We start from the raw sequence: 16,307 nt of genomic DNA on the forward strand, positions 1-16,307 counted from the left end.
TTAATGTGTTGGAGGAGATCGGCTTCCCCTTTTACCCAATATGCCATCCCAGCACACAAACCTTGTAATACCATTCCCTTTTTCCTACACTCCTTTCCCTTGGGGTCTCCCAAAACCTCCCCCATCTCCTTTTCAAACTCATCCCAGCTGTACCCCTGCACCTGGTATGGGCCCTAATTGTTCCTTATCCATTTGTTCAAAAAATCTATTACCCAAGCTTGCCAGAACCAGCAACTACCAACACGAGAGTTCGACATACCCCCTCCAAGCAGCTGCATGGATTGTTGGGGATGGGGACTTACAGGCTGCCACTCACCTATCCGATGCGATGCATCTGAGTCATGGCACCAAGATGTTAGAGGGCTTATTCCTTCACCCTCTCACTTCTCTGGTCCTTCTCGCATAAACAGAGAGCAACAATACCCAAAGTCCGAAGGTGAAAACAATTCAAAGTTTATTGGGGTGAACTTCCAGCAAGCTTAAATACAAGTTCCTTTTTCCTTATAAAGTAATATTGTCAGCTATACCTTAACCAATCATTTTACTGAAATTTACCTAACCTTTCCTAATATGTAACATAATTCTCAAACCATTTATAATCCGACTACCTTAATTAATTTATACCTACCAAAATTAATTAGACAGCAGACAGAAACAATTAGAGAACCAGACAGATTAACAATAGAAAACTGGGGGCCATAAAGGTAAAACAATAGAGAAATGAGGGTTCCACAACCACAACCATTGAGAAGTGATTTCTTGCCAGACAGGATGCTATAAAACTAAGTTTTCGTTAACCATCTTTATCTGGTGGTGATCGGCATTATCAGGGACAGGACTGTATTCCTAATTGCCCAATACCACCTTATTTCAATGTGACTAGTTTGGAATGTGAGGATGTGACCATATGATTCCCAGCTTATGGCTGCCTCTACTGCTTAGCCAAAGGCCTTAGCTTAAGAACAGGGCCTCAGTCTGTTACAGTGAGAGAAGGCCCTTACACAGGCAGACAGTGATTTTGATTCTTTTATACCTCTATAACTAGCTAAATTATAAACATATACCTAAATTCTTAAAGTATAAGCCTTTACAGGGAGGCCTGCATACCTATATCCTAACAGTCAGGACTCAGCATTCATGTATCCTGCAGTCTGAACTTGGAATCTGATACATTCCCTCATTGGCTACCATCATTTGTGCAGCATGGAAATGCTTCTTGTCCAACAAGGCAGCCAGACTGGGACCCATAGGCATGGAATGGCTCTGAAGGAATCAGCTGTTTCTCTATGTGCTTCATGAACCTTTGGATCCAAATGGTAAAGGACAATTGTTGCCAATTTAATCATGGCATCCTTTAGGACCATGATCAATGGCACTTAACTAGGGAGCAGCATTCTAAAACTAGTTTACCTGGGCCACAGGTCACCATAGCTTCCATTTCTGGGGTGAAAATCAACCATGCGTACCTGCAATTTCTACCGGAGTTCTTGTCAAATCATTGACCTTACTTGGAGTAATTTTACACTTCTCTGGTGTAGAATTCTTCACCAACCACACAACATATCAGTAGTGATAGTGAGGTATAACTCCCCCAAATATGCCCTTTTATTTCTTTAATCTGGTGGCACAGGTTTAAATTAGGGACTAAATTCAGGTGTGGCTTAGAATCCCTGTAAGACACCAAACATCAGGTATCTATTAAAAATAGGTATCTTTCTGCAGCTCTATCACATTCTACATGGATTTCATTTTCTACACATTTGCAGCATTTCCCAGGGGAGAGCTGAACAGAAATGTCACTTCCATTTTCCCCATCTCTACCTAGTTAGGGATTGCATTTCCCAAATAGGCATCATGCATCTGATTAGAAAGGAGATATCTTCAGCAGCGACCTCCTCCAGGGCCTGGGTCACAACTGCTTTGGGAGCCAAATGCATGGGTATTTTGCTTATTTACAAGGGAATCCTCTACCCAGCCCTTTAGAAAAAATATTGACCGAACCAATTGAACAACAGGGGGATTGGGATGGTGAATAAGGGAATCCCTCTGCCTTATCCTATCTTCTTCTGTTGTTACAGAGGGTGAAATGACATTTTTCCCTATCCCTGCCCTGTTCCTGCTCTTTGTTATAGTTCAATATATTTTAAATGAGGGAAATGGTGGTAAAAATATCTGCTCTCCAGCACAACCTGAAGCAACATCAGAGCAACTGGGAATGAAAGAATTTGTTCCTGAAGGGGAAACTTGATGTTTGCTTTGAAATGGGGAAACAGTAGAACCGTGATGCTCAGGGTTTGTTTAGACGAGGAAAAGCGATGGAGTTTAGGTCAGGCCAAGGGGAAAGCTAATGCAACCACTGCACATGGGCTGTATCTGCTCTACCACTATAATTGTCTTTTAACACCAAGATCACTCACTTGAGCTGCCAACGCCATGTACAGTACTAGTGGACGTAGGGCACAGGTAGTTTTTTGCCTCAGTGTAGCTTGTTGGGATCAAATCTCTCTCCCCGATCTGGAGCTGATGAACATTCCTGGCTGGACGGACACACACTCTTATGTCTCAAAAGGAAAGGAGTTGATAGAAAAGATCACAGGACTGACCCCAAAGAAGGGTGAGCTGCAAAAGGCAGAAGCAGGCAACTCATCTGGGGGAGCTGAGAGACCACGGTGAAGATGGCAGAAAGATCACTATATGGGAATTAACAAATGTGAATTAAAAAAAAAAATTTGGCCGGCCTTAGTCAAGGCATTTATTACAGTTCTCTCCCATGTGGTTTTTCTGATGTTTAATAAGCCTTGAGCTGTGATTGAAGCTTTTCCCACATTCAGAGCATGTGTAGAGCGTCTCTCCTGAGTGGACTTGCCTATGTCTGATAAGGTGTGAGCTCCAATTGAAGCATTTCCCACACTCAGAGCACCCATAAGGTTTCTCACCTGTGTGAATTGTCCTATGTGTGATAAGGTGTGAGCTCCGATTAAAGCGTTTCCCACACTCAGAGCATTCATAAGGTTTCTCACCTGTGTGAATTGTCCTATGTGTGATAAGGTGTGAGCTCCGATTAAAGCGTTTCCCACACTCAGAGCATCCATAAGGTTTCTCACCCGTGTGGATTCTCTGATGTGTGATCAGGGCAGAGCTTCGATTGAAGCTTTTCCCGCACTCAGAGCATGTGTAGGGCATCTCTCCAGTGTGGATTCTCTGATGTGTGCTAAGGGTAGAGCTCTGACTGAAGCTTTTCCCGCACTCAGAACACGTGTAGGGTTTCTCTCCTGTGTGGATTCTACGATGTATGCTAAGGTACGAGTGACAACTAAAACTTTTCCCACACTCAGAGCACATGTAGGGTGTATCTCCTGTGTGGATTCTCTGATGTATGATAAGGTTTGAGCTCTGATTGAAGCTTTTCCCACACTCAAAGCATGTGTAGGGTCTCTCTCCGCTGTGGATTCTCTGATGTGTGATAAGCCCTGAGCTATGATTGAAGCTTTTCCCACACTCAAAGCATGTGTAGGGCCTCTCTCCACTGTGGATTCTCTGATGTGAGACAAGGTTTGAGCTCTGATTGAAGCTTTTCCCACACTCAGAGCATGTGTAGGGTCTCTCTCCACTGTGGATTCTCTGATGTGTGATAAGCCTTGAGCTCTGATTGAAGCTTTTCCCGCACTCAGAGCATGTGTAGGGTGTCTCTCCGCTGTGGATTCTCTGATGTGCGATAAGCCTTGAGCTCTGATTGAAGCTTTTCCCACACTCAGAGCATGTGTAGGGCATCTCTCCAGTGTGGATTCTCTGATGTGTGCTAAGGGTAGAGCTCTGATTGAAGCTCTTCCCACACGCAGAGCACATGTAGGGTTTCTCTCCTGTGTGGATTCTATGATGTATGCTAAGGTGCGAGTGACAACTAAAGCTTTTCCCACACTGAGAGCACATGTAGGGTGTATCTCCTGTGTGCATTCTCTGATGTGTGAAAAGGTTCGAGCTCTGAGAGAAGCTTTTCCCACACTCAGAGCACGTGTAGGGTTTCTCTCCTGTGTGGATTCTCTGATGTGTGATAAGGTGTGAGGGCCAACTAAAGGTTTTCCCGCACTCAGCGCATGTGTGGGATCTCTCTCCTGTGTGGATTCTCTGATGTTTCATAAGGGCAGAACTCCCATCAAAGCTTTTCCCGCACTCATGGCATGTGTAGCATGTCTCTTCCAAGTTGATTCTCTTGCGTGTAACAAGATCTAAGTGGCTACTGAAGTTTTCCTCTGGCCTTTGCTGACTCTCACAGGCTTTTGCTTTTTCTTGGCGTGCACAATTCCAGGAATCATTCCCTTTGGATCTTCCTGATAACATTCCATGGGATTCTACATCCTCAGCATCTTCCTGCTGGGGTTTCTCCTCGTTCTCACTCACCATCCCAATGCCTGATGGGAGACAGAGAGAATCCAGACACAGATCACTCCCTGCACTGGACAGAAGGAAATCTCAGAGAGAAGAATGGAAAAAGGGATGAACAAACCAAAATATGTGCGGGAGAGATCAAACCTATGAGGAGAGGATTTTCCCCAAACCCTTCCACAGAGGAGAGAGAGGAAGGGATCAGTTCTGGGTCCGCATCTCACCAGAACTCTCATGGGAAAGCGAGACCGGGGAGGGACCTGCTGCCAGTTGTCAGTCAGGGTAGGTGGGAAGCCATGAGTGACATCTGCCTAATGATTCCACATCTGCAGGGAACAATCCTGAACTTGGAGAGCTCACAAGGTCTTTGTAGTGCATCCCAAATGTTTCCGGTATTCACAGACAGTTTTTGAGTTGATTTAACCAATTCCTCACCTGTGCACGCAGCTCTCAGGAGCACTTCTTTCTCAGAGCAGTGGGGGCCTGGGACCCACGGGTCTTTCCCTTCTTCCAGCTGCGAGATCTGATCAGGTTTGGAAACTGGAAAACCTGCTCAAAGCAAAGAAAACAAGGGAGGGTAGTGAAACTTGTGGGATACTTGTCACAAGGAATATTTCATGGTTTTAACCCGAGCTCATTTTTAAGTATTAACATCCCAAGGCCATCTTCCTTGGCTCAAAGTGTCAGGAGAATTATTGGTTCCAGAGCAGCAGCCGTGTTAGTATGTATCCGCAAAAAGAAAACGAGGACTTGTGGCACCTTAGAGACTCACAAATTTATTATTATTATAAATCATATTCATTACCTTAGTGCCTAAGGACCAACTTAACAGTCCGTTGTGCTCGGCACAGTACAAACCCAGAATAGTAGATGGCCCATTCCAGGAAGAATTTACCATCTAAATAGAAAAGGCAGACACAGAATGGGGGAAGGGGTAGAACCTACCAGCAGAGTGAACTATGTGAAGGCAGAGTGACAGATCTGATGAACACAAGCATCCATCTTGAGACTATTGTACTTAATTTATGACTAGGGCCAGTGTTTTCTGGAAATTACTGCTATTACTGCATTTTTTTCCCCTGACATTACTCTTCATTTCTGGAATCACCCTTCATCTCCAGAATTGCTGAACAGAGGGTGGGGGCATGCAAGGTCACAACCCCCCAGATTTCTGCCTGGAGACACCTGACTCCCACCCCCCAGGGCACAGGGCAGAGGCTGGGGGCTGGCTGCTGTTGAGACTTGCTGCCAATTTCTTCCATCCTCATACAAGTCTAGGCTCAGCAAAACTACTGTGAAGTTTCCCCTGGGCAGGTGGGGCACTTCGCAGTGGGATGCCGGGCTCCCTAATCATACTGTGGAGCGGACGGCACTCGCACCTCCTCTTGGTTGTGTCCACAGCACCTCTCCCCTGCTCTTCTCCCCTGCACACATCTGGTTCATGCCCCATCTCCCCAGCACACAGCTGGCTCTAGGCTCTCTATGCCCAGTGTCTTGGCCCCCTCCTCCCCCATACAGCTGGCTCCTGCTGCCTCCCCCAAATGCACTTTCATGCTGTAAAGGATTATATATTGCTCATGTTTGTCAATTACTCTGTTTTCATTGTCAGCAAACACTGGCCCTAGCTAAGACTGCTATCTCTATATTTGAGCTGGTCTTTGAAAGCATGAATACTTCACAGACTATGATGCTGAGATGGGTCAGATGATACTGGGATGGGCTCAGGGATGGGTTTCTGTTCAAGCTGGTGTCACTAAGGCATGATGAATGCCCCATCTCAAGGTTAGTTATGCAGATCTCCAGCTTTTGAAGCTTTGCCCTATGCAGAAAGGGGCAGTGACGGATTTAACCTCTTTCAGGAGACTGAAGAGACAGACTGACTTTTTGGGGAGAAACAGCTGTGTTTGAGCTGACTGAGGGGGGTCTTTTTGGGCTACAAACTGACATGACCTGATAACCAAGAGGTAACCCTTTAAGAAAGGTTTTAATACACTTTGGAACCGATCAGGGAGTCCCAAGAGAACTGTTGAGGGGGTAATGGTAAATACGCATTTAGATGCTCTTCTTCTTTTATATCTTTTCCCCATAAAGCTTAACCTCTGGCCCACTGTCATGGATCCGTAGGATCTGTGCAATATCCTGGCCTTTAAACAGTCCTTGGGAGGTGCCCCTTGAGTGCACTAGACCCCCAAGGGGTCCCACTCTTCCATAAGGATAGACCATGTAGCTTCAACACCTGAGACTGAGGGCATGTCTACACTTACCTCTGGAGCGACCAATCCAGTGGGGGTCGATTTATCGCATCTCGTGAAGACACAATAAATCAAACACCAAATGCTCTCCAGTTGACTCCGGTACTCCACCGGCATGAGAAGTGTAGGCAGAGCCGATGGGGGAGTGGCAGCAGTTGACTTACCGCAGTGAAGACACTGCGGTAAGTAGCTCTAAGTACGTTGACTTCAGCTATGCTATTTTCATAGCTGAAGGTGTGTAACTCAGACCGATTTAGCTTCCCCCAGCATACACCAGGCCTGAGCCTTGTTAAGGGGCTTATTCCTTCACCCACTTACTTCCCTGATCCTTCTTGCATGAACAGAGAGCAACAATACCCAAAGTCCAAAGGTGCAAACAATTCGATGTTTATTGGGGTGAACTTCCAGCAAGCATGATTCCAGTTTCCTTCCTTAGTGTCGCCCTTCCCAGCTCTGACACCACAGAGCCTTATAGCTGTGTCCCTGTTCCCATTCCTGTCCTTAGCCAAACATGGACTATAAGGTGGATAGAAAGTTGGCTAGATTGTCGGGCTCAATGGGTAGTGATCAATGGCTCCATGTCTAGCTGGCAGCCGGTGTCAAGCGGAGTGCCCCAACGGTCGGTCCTCGGGCCGGTTTTGTTCAATATCTTCATTAATGATCTGGAGGGGATTGGGCCAAAAGAAATCTGAGGAGGTTCAACAAGGACAAGTGCAGAGTCCTGCACTTAGGATGGAAGAATCCCATGCACCGCTACAGACTAGGGACCGAATGGCTAGGCAGCAGGTCTGCAGAAAAGGACCTAGGGGTTACAGTGGACGAGAAGCTGGATATGAGTCAACAGCGTGCCCTTGTTGCCAAGAAGGCCAATGGCATTTTGGGCTGTATAAGTAGGGGCATTGCCAGGAGATCGAGGGACGTGATCGTTCCCCTCTATTCGACATTGGTGAGGCGTCATCTGGAGTACTGTGTCCAGTTTTGGGCCCCACACTACAAGAAGGATGTGGAAAAATTGGAAAGAGTCCAATGGAGGGCAACAAAAATGATTAGGGGACTGGAACACATGACTTATGAGGAGAGGCTGAGAGAATTAGGATTGTTTAGTCTGCGGAAGAGAAGAATGAGGGGGGATTTGATAGCTGTTTTCAACTACCTGAAAGGGGGTCCCAAAGAGGATGGATCTAGACTGTTCTCAGTCATAGAAGATGACAGAACAAGGAGTAATGGTCTCAAGTTGAAGTGGGGGAGGTTTAGGTTGGATATTAGGAAAAACTATTTCACTAGGAGGATGGTGAAGCACTGGAATGGGTTACCTCGGGAGGTGGTGAAATCTCCCTCCTTAGAGGTTTTTAAGGCCCAGCTTGACAAAAGCCTGGCTGGGATGATTTAGTTAGAGATTGGTCCTGCTTTGAGCAGGGGGTTGGATTAGACACCTCCTGAGGTCCCTTCCAACCCTGACAGTCTATGATTCTATGATTCCAATTTCCCCACCCCCATTCCCTCTTCCCATTTCCCCCCCTTCCCCCCACACACACTTCCTGATTGACTGCAGACTATATAGTAAAACTTGAATTCTGCTTAGCTATACCTTAACCAATCATTTTCCTGAAATTTAAGTAAGGAATCCTAACATATTGTAACATGACTATGTTACCAATTATATCCCACCACCTTAATTAGTTTACACCCAGCAAAATTAATTATACAGCAGACAGAAACAATCACAGAACCAGAGATTATACAGACAAACAATAGGGAAATGGGGACTACAGTGATAGAACAAACACAGAAATGAGGATTTCACATCCCAGCTATTGATAAGTGAGTTCTTGCCAGACAGGATGCTATCAAACCAAGTTTCCTTTTAAATCTTCTAGGCACTTCCCTTTCTCTGGAGGCGATAGGCATTATCAGGACAGGATTGTATTCCTAACATTTGTCTCAAAGTCCTCACAAAATCTGAGGTACATTCTGTGAAACAAAATTAATATCCAGTTCTATGACCAAACAGCCTTCAGGAAAGATGGAAAATCCAGATCAGAGAGAGGTACAAGATATTTTAATTTTCAGGTGAAGTGAAATTCCAAAGCAGGTTACTTCTGATGACTGAGAATCAGGACAAGAGATTGTCCCATCCCATTCTCCACTGGTCCATTTAAACCTGATTCATTGAGCACTGTCTCATTCTTGAATTGTGTTATTTACAAATGTTTTTAGCATCATCATAATGGAGTGGGGGTGAGGGGGACCCACAGCCAACCTTTCCATAAGTGGCTTTGTCAATAGATGGAAACTGGGATGAAAATGATCTGGGGGGCAGTGACCATGAGTTGGTCGAGTTCAGGATCCTGACACAGGGAAGAAAGGTAAGCAGCAGGATACGGACCCTGGACTTCAGGAAAGCAGACTTCGACTCCCTCAGGGAATGGATGGGTAGGATCCCCTGGGGGACTAACATGAAGGGGAAAGGAGTCCAGGAGAGCTGGCTGTATTTCAAGGAATCCCTCTTGAGGTTACAGGGACAAACCATCCCGATGAGTCGAAAGAATAGTAAATAAGGCAGGCGACCAGCTTGGCTTAACGGTGAAATCCTAGCGGATCTTACACATAAAAAAGAAGCTTACAAGAAGTGGAAGGTTGGACATATGACCAGGGAAGAGTATAAAAATATTGCTCGGGCATGTAGGAATGAAATCAGGAGGGCCAAATCGCACCTGGAGCTGCAGCTAGCAAGAGATGTCAAGAGTAACAAGAAGGGTTTCTTCAGGTATGTTGGCAACAAGGAGAAAGCCAAGGAAAGTGTGGGCCCCTTCTGAATGAGGGAGGCAACCTAGTGACAGAGGATGTGGAAAAAGCTAATGTGCTCAATGCTTTTTTTGCCTCTGTCTTCACTAACAAGGACAGCTCCCAGACTGCTGCGCTGGGCATCACAACATGGGGAGTAGATGGTCAGCCCTTTGTGGAGAAAGAGGTGGTTAGGGACTATTTAGAAAAGCTGGACGTGCACAAGTCCATGGGGCCGGACGAGTTGCATCCGAGAGGGCTAAAGGAATTGGCGGCTGTGATTGCAGAGCCATTGGCCATTATCTTTGAAAACTCGTGACGAACGGGGGAAGTCCCAGATGACTGGAAAAAGGCTAATGTAGTGCCCATCTTTAAAAAAGGGAAGAAGGAGGATCCTGGGAACTACAGGCCAGCCAGCCTCACCTCAGTCCCCGGAAAAATCATGGAGCAGGTCCTCAAAGAATCAATCCTGAGGCACTTACATGAGAGGAAAGTGATCAGGAACAGTCAGCATGGATTCACCAAGGGTAGGTCATGCCTGACTAATCTAATCGCCTTCTATGATGAGATTACTGGTTCTGTGGATGAAGGGAAAGCAGTGGATATATTGTTTCTTGACTTTAGCAAAGCTTTTGACACGGTCTCCCACAGTATTCTTCTCAGCAAGTTAAAGAAGTATGGGCTGGGTGAATGCACTATAAGGTGGGTAGAAAGTTGGCTAGATTGTCGGGCTCAACGGGTAGTGATCAATGGCTCCATGTCTAGTTGGCAGCCGGTGTCAAGTGGAGTGCCCCAGGGGTCGGTCCTGGGGCCGGTTTTGTTCAATATCTTCATAAATGATCTGGAGGATGGTGTGGATTGCACTCTCAGCAAATTTGCGGATGATACTAAACTGGGAGGAGAGGTAGATATGCTGGAGGGTAGGGATAGGATACAGAGGGACCTAGACAAATTGGAGGATTGGGCCAAAAGAAATCTGATGAGGTTCAATAAGGATAAGTGCAGGGTCCTGCACTTAGGACGGAAGAACCCAATGCACAGCTACAGACTAGGGACCGAATGGCTAGGCAGCAGTTCTGCGGAAAAGGACCTAGGGGTTACAGTGGACGAGAAGCTGGATATGAGTCAGCAGTTTGCCCTTGTTGCCAATAAGGCCAATGGCATTTTGGGATGTATAAGTAGGGGCATAGCCAGCAGATCGAGGGACGTGATTGTTCCCCTCTATTCGACATTGGTGAGGCCTCATCTGGAGTACTGTGTCCAGTTTTGGGCCCCACACTACAAGAAGGATGTGGATAAATTGGAGAGAGTCCAGCGAAGGGCAACAAAAATGATTAGGGGTCTGGAACACATGACTTATGAGGAGAGGCTGAGGGAACTGGGATTGTTTAGTCTGCAGAACAGAAGACTGAGGGGGGATTTGATAGCTGCTTTCAACTACCTGAGAGGTGGTTCCAAAGAGGATGGTTCTAGACTATTCTCAGTGGTAGAAGAGGACAGGACAAGGAGTAATGGTCTCAAGTTGCAGTGGGGGACGTTTAGGTTGGATATTAGGAAAAACTTTTTCACTAGGAGGGTGGTGAAACACTGGAATGCGTTACCTAGGGAGGTGGTAGAATCTCCTTCCTTGGAAGTTTTTAAGGTCAGGCTTGACAAAGCCCTGGTTGGGATGATTTAATTGGGGATTGGTCCTGCTTTGAGCAGGGGGTTGGACTAGATGACCTCCTGAGGTCCCTTCCAACCCTGATATTCTATGATTCTATGACAGAGAAGCAAAGAAGACAATATAGTCCAGACTGGCCAATGCCTTGAGCCATGCTGCTGTAGAAAACAATCTCATTTCCTTTCACTGTGCCTGTTGAGGCAGAGCACTGGCTTTGCCTCGGAGGGTCCTGCGCTTCCAGGCGGTTAGGGTTTGCGTCAGAGGTTTGCTGTGACCCTCAATGTAGCCTCTCTCCTCCCAGAGGCAAGGGTTACAGTTTACTGAGTCACCTTCATCATCGGCCAGTCAATGGGTTTGGTGTAAGAACCCTCTCTAGTCCCTGTCTTCCTTCTCAGGGAGCGTTTGCGCAGAGAGGGATTGGGAGGAGGTTCTGTCACACTGTGAAGCACAGAGTGACCTTATTCCAGTACAGGCCTAGCCCTCTCCCATGGGGTGTAAACCTCTGAGAGAGGGTGAAACCCTCCCAGTAACAGAGTCTCTCTGTTACACTTATCAAGTTTGTGGATGATACCAAGCTGGGAGGGGTTGCAAGGGCTTTGGAGGATAGGATTAAAATTCAAAATGATCTGGACAAACCGGAGAAATGGTCTGAAGTCAACAGGATGAAATTCAATACGGACAAATGCAAAGTACTCCACTTAGGAAGGAACAATCAGTTGCACACAGACAAAATGGGAAATGACTGCCTAGGAAGGAGTACTGTGGAAAGGGATCTGGAGGTCATAGTGCATCACAAGCTAAATATAAGTCAACAGTGTAATGCTGTTCCAAAAAACACAAACATCATTCTGGGATGTACTAGCAGGAGTATTGTAAGCAAGACATGAGAAGTAATTCTTCCACTCTACTCTGTGCTGATTAAGCCTCAACTGGAGTATTGTGTCCAGTTCTGGGTGCCACATTTCAGAAAAGATGTGGACAAATTGGCAAAAGTCCAGAGAAGAGCAACAAAAATAGTTAAAGGTCTAGAAAACATGACCTATGAGGGAAGATTGAGAAAACTGGGTTTCTTTAGTCTGGAGAAGAGAAAACCGAGAGGGGACATGATCACAGTTTTCAAGTACATAAAAGGTTGTTACAAAGAGGAGGGAGAAAAATTGTTCTTCTTAACCTCTGAGAACAGGACAAGAAGGAATGGGCTTAAATTACAGCACGGCAGTTTAGGTTGGACTTTAGGAAAAACTTCCTAACTGTCAGTGGTTAGGCACTGGAATAAATTTCCTAGGGAGGTTGTGGAATCTCCATCATTGGGTATTTTTAAGAGCAGGCGGGACAAACACCTGTCAGGGATGGTCTAGATAATACTTAGTCCTGCCTTGAGTGCAGGGGACTGGACTAGATAACATCTCGAGGTCCCTTCCAGTTCTGTGATTCTATGAACCAAAGGCCAGAGAAGAGCAGAATCAAAGTCATCACTTTGTGGGATTCTCCTTGTCATTTTCCCCAAGGCAGCTGTCTCAGGTTTATAAAGTTGTTTGATGCTCCAGCCTTTATACAGTCTCTCCTGGGAGTCCCTCCTTTCATGGGCTGGGCCTAGTTTTAGCTTTTGTCAAGCGTGACCCTGGGGGCTCTGAGACTGGGCCTTCTCGCCTCAGCACATCGTGTCTCTTTCTGTGGCTCCCCAGTAAATCCAAATGAGTAGATACTCCCGATACAGACAGGAATGCATCCGATGAAGTGAGTTGTAGCTCACGAAAGCTTATGCTCAAATAAATTGGTTCGTCTCTAAGGTGCCAATAATACTCCTTTTCTTTTTGCGAATACAGACTAACATGGCTGCTACTCTGAAACCAATACAGACTGTGAACATAAGAACAGCCCACTGCGTCAGACCAATGGTCCATCTAGCTCAGTGGCCAATGCCAGGTGCTTCAGAGGGAATGAACAGAACAGGTAATCAAGTGATCCATCCCATCACCCATTCCCAGCTTCTGGCAAACAGAGGCTAGAGACACCATCCCTGCCCATCCTGCCTGTGACACTGGCAGATGGGGTGTTAGCTCTTGCAAAAGCCCCCATGTCTTAATTGAACATGGAAAAACACAGAGCTGGAATCAGTCTGGCTCACCTGTGTTAGTGTTGTTAAAACAGGTATGAGAATGATAAGAATGTGTTTAGACTTTATTGAATGTTTGTGAGTTGCTGCCTGGGTTAATATCTGACTCGCTGCATTGTGAGCCTCTGGGCTCTGTAAATCACCAGACAGGAGAGAGACTTTACCTATGTGAAGTGCTGATTGGCAACAAAATGCATTACACCCTGCCTGGCAGGAAAGGTCCATCAACACCAGACAGACTATTATGGGATGTTAAAGAAGGCAAAAGACTGTTGTTGTGCTCTTGACTTCCCATTAGCTGAGTTTGCAGCTCAGAGCACATGGCAGGAAGGGGATTAAAAAACCCCATACTGAAGGAACGGATTATCTGAATGCTGCTTGGACTCTGGGGGGCAAAGTTTCGAGGCATAAGCAAGAGATCCCCAGCTGCTTAGCCTGGGTTAGTCCTAAAGAATATGTAGAGCTTGCTTATTATAGAAGCTTCTATTACCTTTTGAAATTTAACTCATCTGCATCTTTTTGATTACCTGCTTTAACTTTGTAAACAACTCTTGTTTCCTTTTAAATAAATAATAATACAGGTTATTACAGGACTGGCTACTAATCTTGAGATCTAAGATTCAATTGACTTAAGTGCCTCGTCCTTTGGGACTGGCAGTAACCTGAATGTTGCTGTGATTCAAGGTGTAAGGCAGTGGTTCTCAACCAGGGGACTGGGGAACCCTGGGGGGCCACGAGAAGGTTTAAGCGGGGCTGCCAAGGAAGGCCAGCATTAGACTCGCTGAGGCCCAGGGCAGAAAGCTGAAGTCCCAGTGCATGGGGCTGAAGTCTGGGGCACTGAGCCCTACCACCCGGGGCTGAAGCCAAAGCCTAAGCAATGTATGGGGCCCCAGGCACTTGCTCTGCTTGCGGCCCCCTAACACCAGCCCTGGCTTTTATATGCAGAAAGCCAGTTATTGTGGCCCACGGGGGCCGTGGAGTTTTAATAGCATGTTGGGGGACCCTCAGAAACAAAAAGGGTGAGAACCCCTGGTGGAAAAGACCGTCTATCACAAAGGTGAGCTCACCTGCATGGTGAGATCTATGGGATGACTCAAGGGGCCTGTCTGTGATTCCATGTTAATGCTGTTACAGTGCCAGAAGCGTTTACACTTCATATTTGGTTGGTGAAATCTACATATCGATCTCACAACCAATCTGGGGTTTGTGCCCTGCTTCTTACCAGCCTGCCTGAGGCTGGTGCTCACGCTCTCGAGTCACTGAAGACAGCGTTAGAGAGACTTACAGGCGCAACGCCACTGCAGAAATGTGCAGGAATGCAGAGCAGGCTTCACAGTGGCACAGTGTGGGCCAAATGGTCTCCTCTAGTGCACTTCGGCATCCCGACAACCTTCTAGGAGGGTCAAGGCTGCCACTCCTTCAGTGATGATGGATCTCCAGCATAGCATCACCCGCACCCCATAACCTCCCTCATCTCCTGAGACAGAGGTGAGCGACAGAGGGTGCACAATGGATCCTGGGGGGGTAGGGAAAGGGATAACAAAACACACCTTCTGCGGGTCACCCCTCAGGAAGTGAAGGTGACAGGCATTGTGGTGGCAGTAAAGGGGGAGAGGAGGAAGTGGGAGCAGAAGGGAGCAGTACCCTCAAAGGCAATGCTGCCAATGGGTCGCCCCACCACATCAGGCATGGGGCTGATAGCAGGCCATTCCCTGGGCCTGGGTGCCTGTGAAGGGCTATATAAACCCCACGCTGGCATAGAGGGGGTTAAATTGCTGCTTTAGTCTGGACTGGCCCAGCCCCTCCACACCTGCAACACATATGGGACAGAAGCTGAAAGAGCTGGGGATCCTAAAGAAAAGCACCACTGAGAACCACCTCTTCAAGGTACTTTAAGTCTCTTCACCCTGGCATCCCCAAACCAGTTCTGGTCCTTATCTTCTTGCAGGAAAGACAATCTGTATGGCAATCCATGCACAAGCCCTGGCGACCTGGGTTCAGGGCTCACTTCAGTATATGGCTATCTCATGTTATTACAGCCCCGACAGAAACATGTCCAGTAAAAATGTGAAGCAAGGGGAGGCAATGCCTGTTTCTCTCAGCAGGAGGCAGCACAGCCAGATCAGACTGCATCAGCAGTTCTCAAGAAATGTAAAGGGGATGGGGTGGGGAACAGGAGGTGGGATTAGAGGTTTTCATTCCTTCTTACAATGAGATCCTTAGGTGGGGGAGGAGATTAGGGTGGTGCAGTGGTAGGGTGACCAGATGCCCTGTTTTTAAAGGGACAGTCCCGTATTTAAGTCTTCCTGCAGGTGTCCCGACTTTTCCTTAAAAATGGGCAAATCGTCCCATATTTTGTGTCTTTCCTCCCCCCACCCCCCAGAGTACTGGTGGGTCCTGCTGCTGGCCAGATCTCTGCTCGCCGGCCGCCCACCCGCCCATCAGCAGTGAGTGTGGGGTGACCTAGTGGCTAATGATGGGGGTGGGTGTGCAAAGCTGGTGGCAAGGCGAAGATGCAGCATGTGGGGCAGGCTGCTCCCCCTGGCACCCTCCTCTGCTGAGCCACCTCTCTGGCCAGGTTCGCTGAACCCCCTGCAGTCGAGTTCCCAGGGCCCTGGTGCACAAGGCATGCTTAGGACTCAACCGCTTCCTGCCTGTGCTGGAGCCGGGGTGGGGAGGACAGGAGGCAGCTGGGTTATGTCGGTGCCAGTGGCCAGCAGCAGCCTGGAGGTGTTACCTGCCCTTCCGCACTGTGTGGGCGAGAGGGGACAAGCTGCTTCCAGACACAGACAGGTGGGGGGAAGAGTTGAGCTCTGCAAAGGCAAAGACCAGATCATCCTCTGCGGCTGGGAGCAGCTCCTGTCCCTTCCCTCCCGCAGAGTGCTGAAAGGCTGCTGCTGGCCACATTCTGCTGTGAGCCTTGGCAGAAATCTGGGGAAGGTAGGGTATGTGACCCTGCGTGCCCCCTCACTTGTTGCCTCGGGAAGATGTGGTGCCGGGTATCAGGAGAGGCGGGTCAGTCCCAGGGGCCCAGCCAGGCATGGAGGGTGGAGAGCCCTGGGCAGGGAGGGTGGGGTTGGTCGGTCACCCCCCACATAAGGAAGTTATA

General features: G+C 47.5%; 3 protein-coding genes across 11 annotated transcripts in view; 1 reads left to right on the forward strand and 2 right to left on the reverse strand.

The window, feature by feature from the left end:
* LOC102943236 (zinc finger protein 883) overlaps positions 1–16,307 on the forward strand; it is a 2,438,435-nt gene that overhangs the window by 141,524 nt on the left and 2,280,604 nt on the right. The window lies entirely within an intron of this gene.
* The window catches only part of LOC114020163 (zinc finger protein 501), a 1,907,800-nt gene that overhangs the window by 107,525 nt on the left and 1,783,968 nt on the right, over positions 1–16,307 (reverse strand). The window lies entirely within an intron of this gene.
* Positions 1,213–16,307, reverse strand: part of LOC102942056 (zinc finger protein OZF) — a 31,982-nt gene continuing 16,887 nt past the window's right edge. For 3 of the 6 annotated variants that reach the window (XM_037887378.2, XM_037887379.2, XM_037887377.2), the window contains exons 2-3: positions 4,819–4,932; positions 1,213–4,409 (exon numbers count right to left, since the gene is read on the reverse strand). In XM_037887378.2, coding sequence (XP_037743306.1) covers positions 2,740–4,401 — 1,662 coding nt within the window. In that variant the 5' untranslated portion in view covers positions 4,402–4,409; positions 4,819–4,932 and the 3' untranslated portion in view covers positions 1,213–2,739. Of the gene's footprint in view, positions 4,410–4,818; positions 4,933–9,349; positions 9,358–16,307 lie in introns of those variants that run through there. The other 3 variants (XM_043537397.1, XM_043537395.1, XM_043537396.1) reach the window with 3 other exon arrangements.

Source organism: Chelonia mydas, chromosome 28 (genome assembly GCF_015237465.2).
Source record: "Chelonia mydas isolate rCheMyd1 chromosome 28, rCheMyd1.pri.v2, whole genome shotgun sequence".
NCBI classification, from domain to species: domain Eukaryota; kingdom Metazoa; phylum Chordata; order Testudines; family Cheloniidae; genus Chelonia; species Chelonia mydas.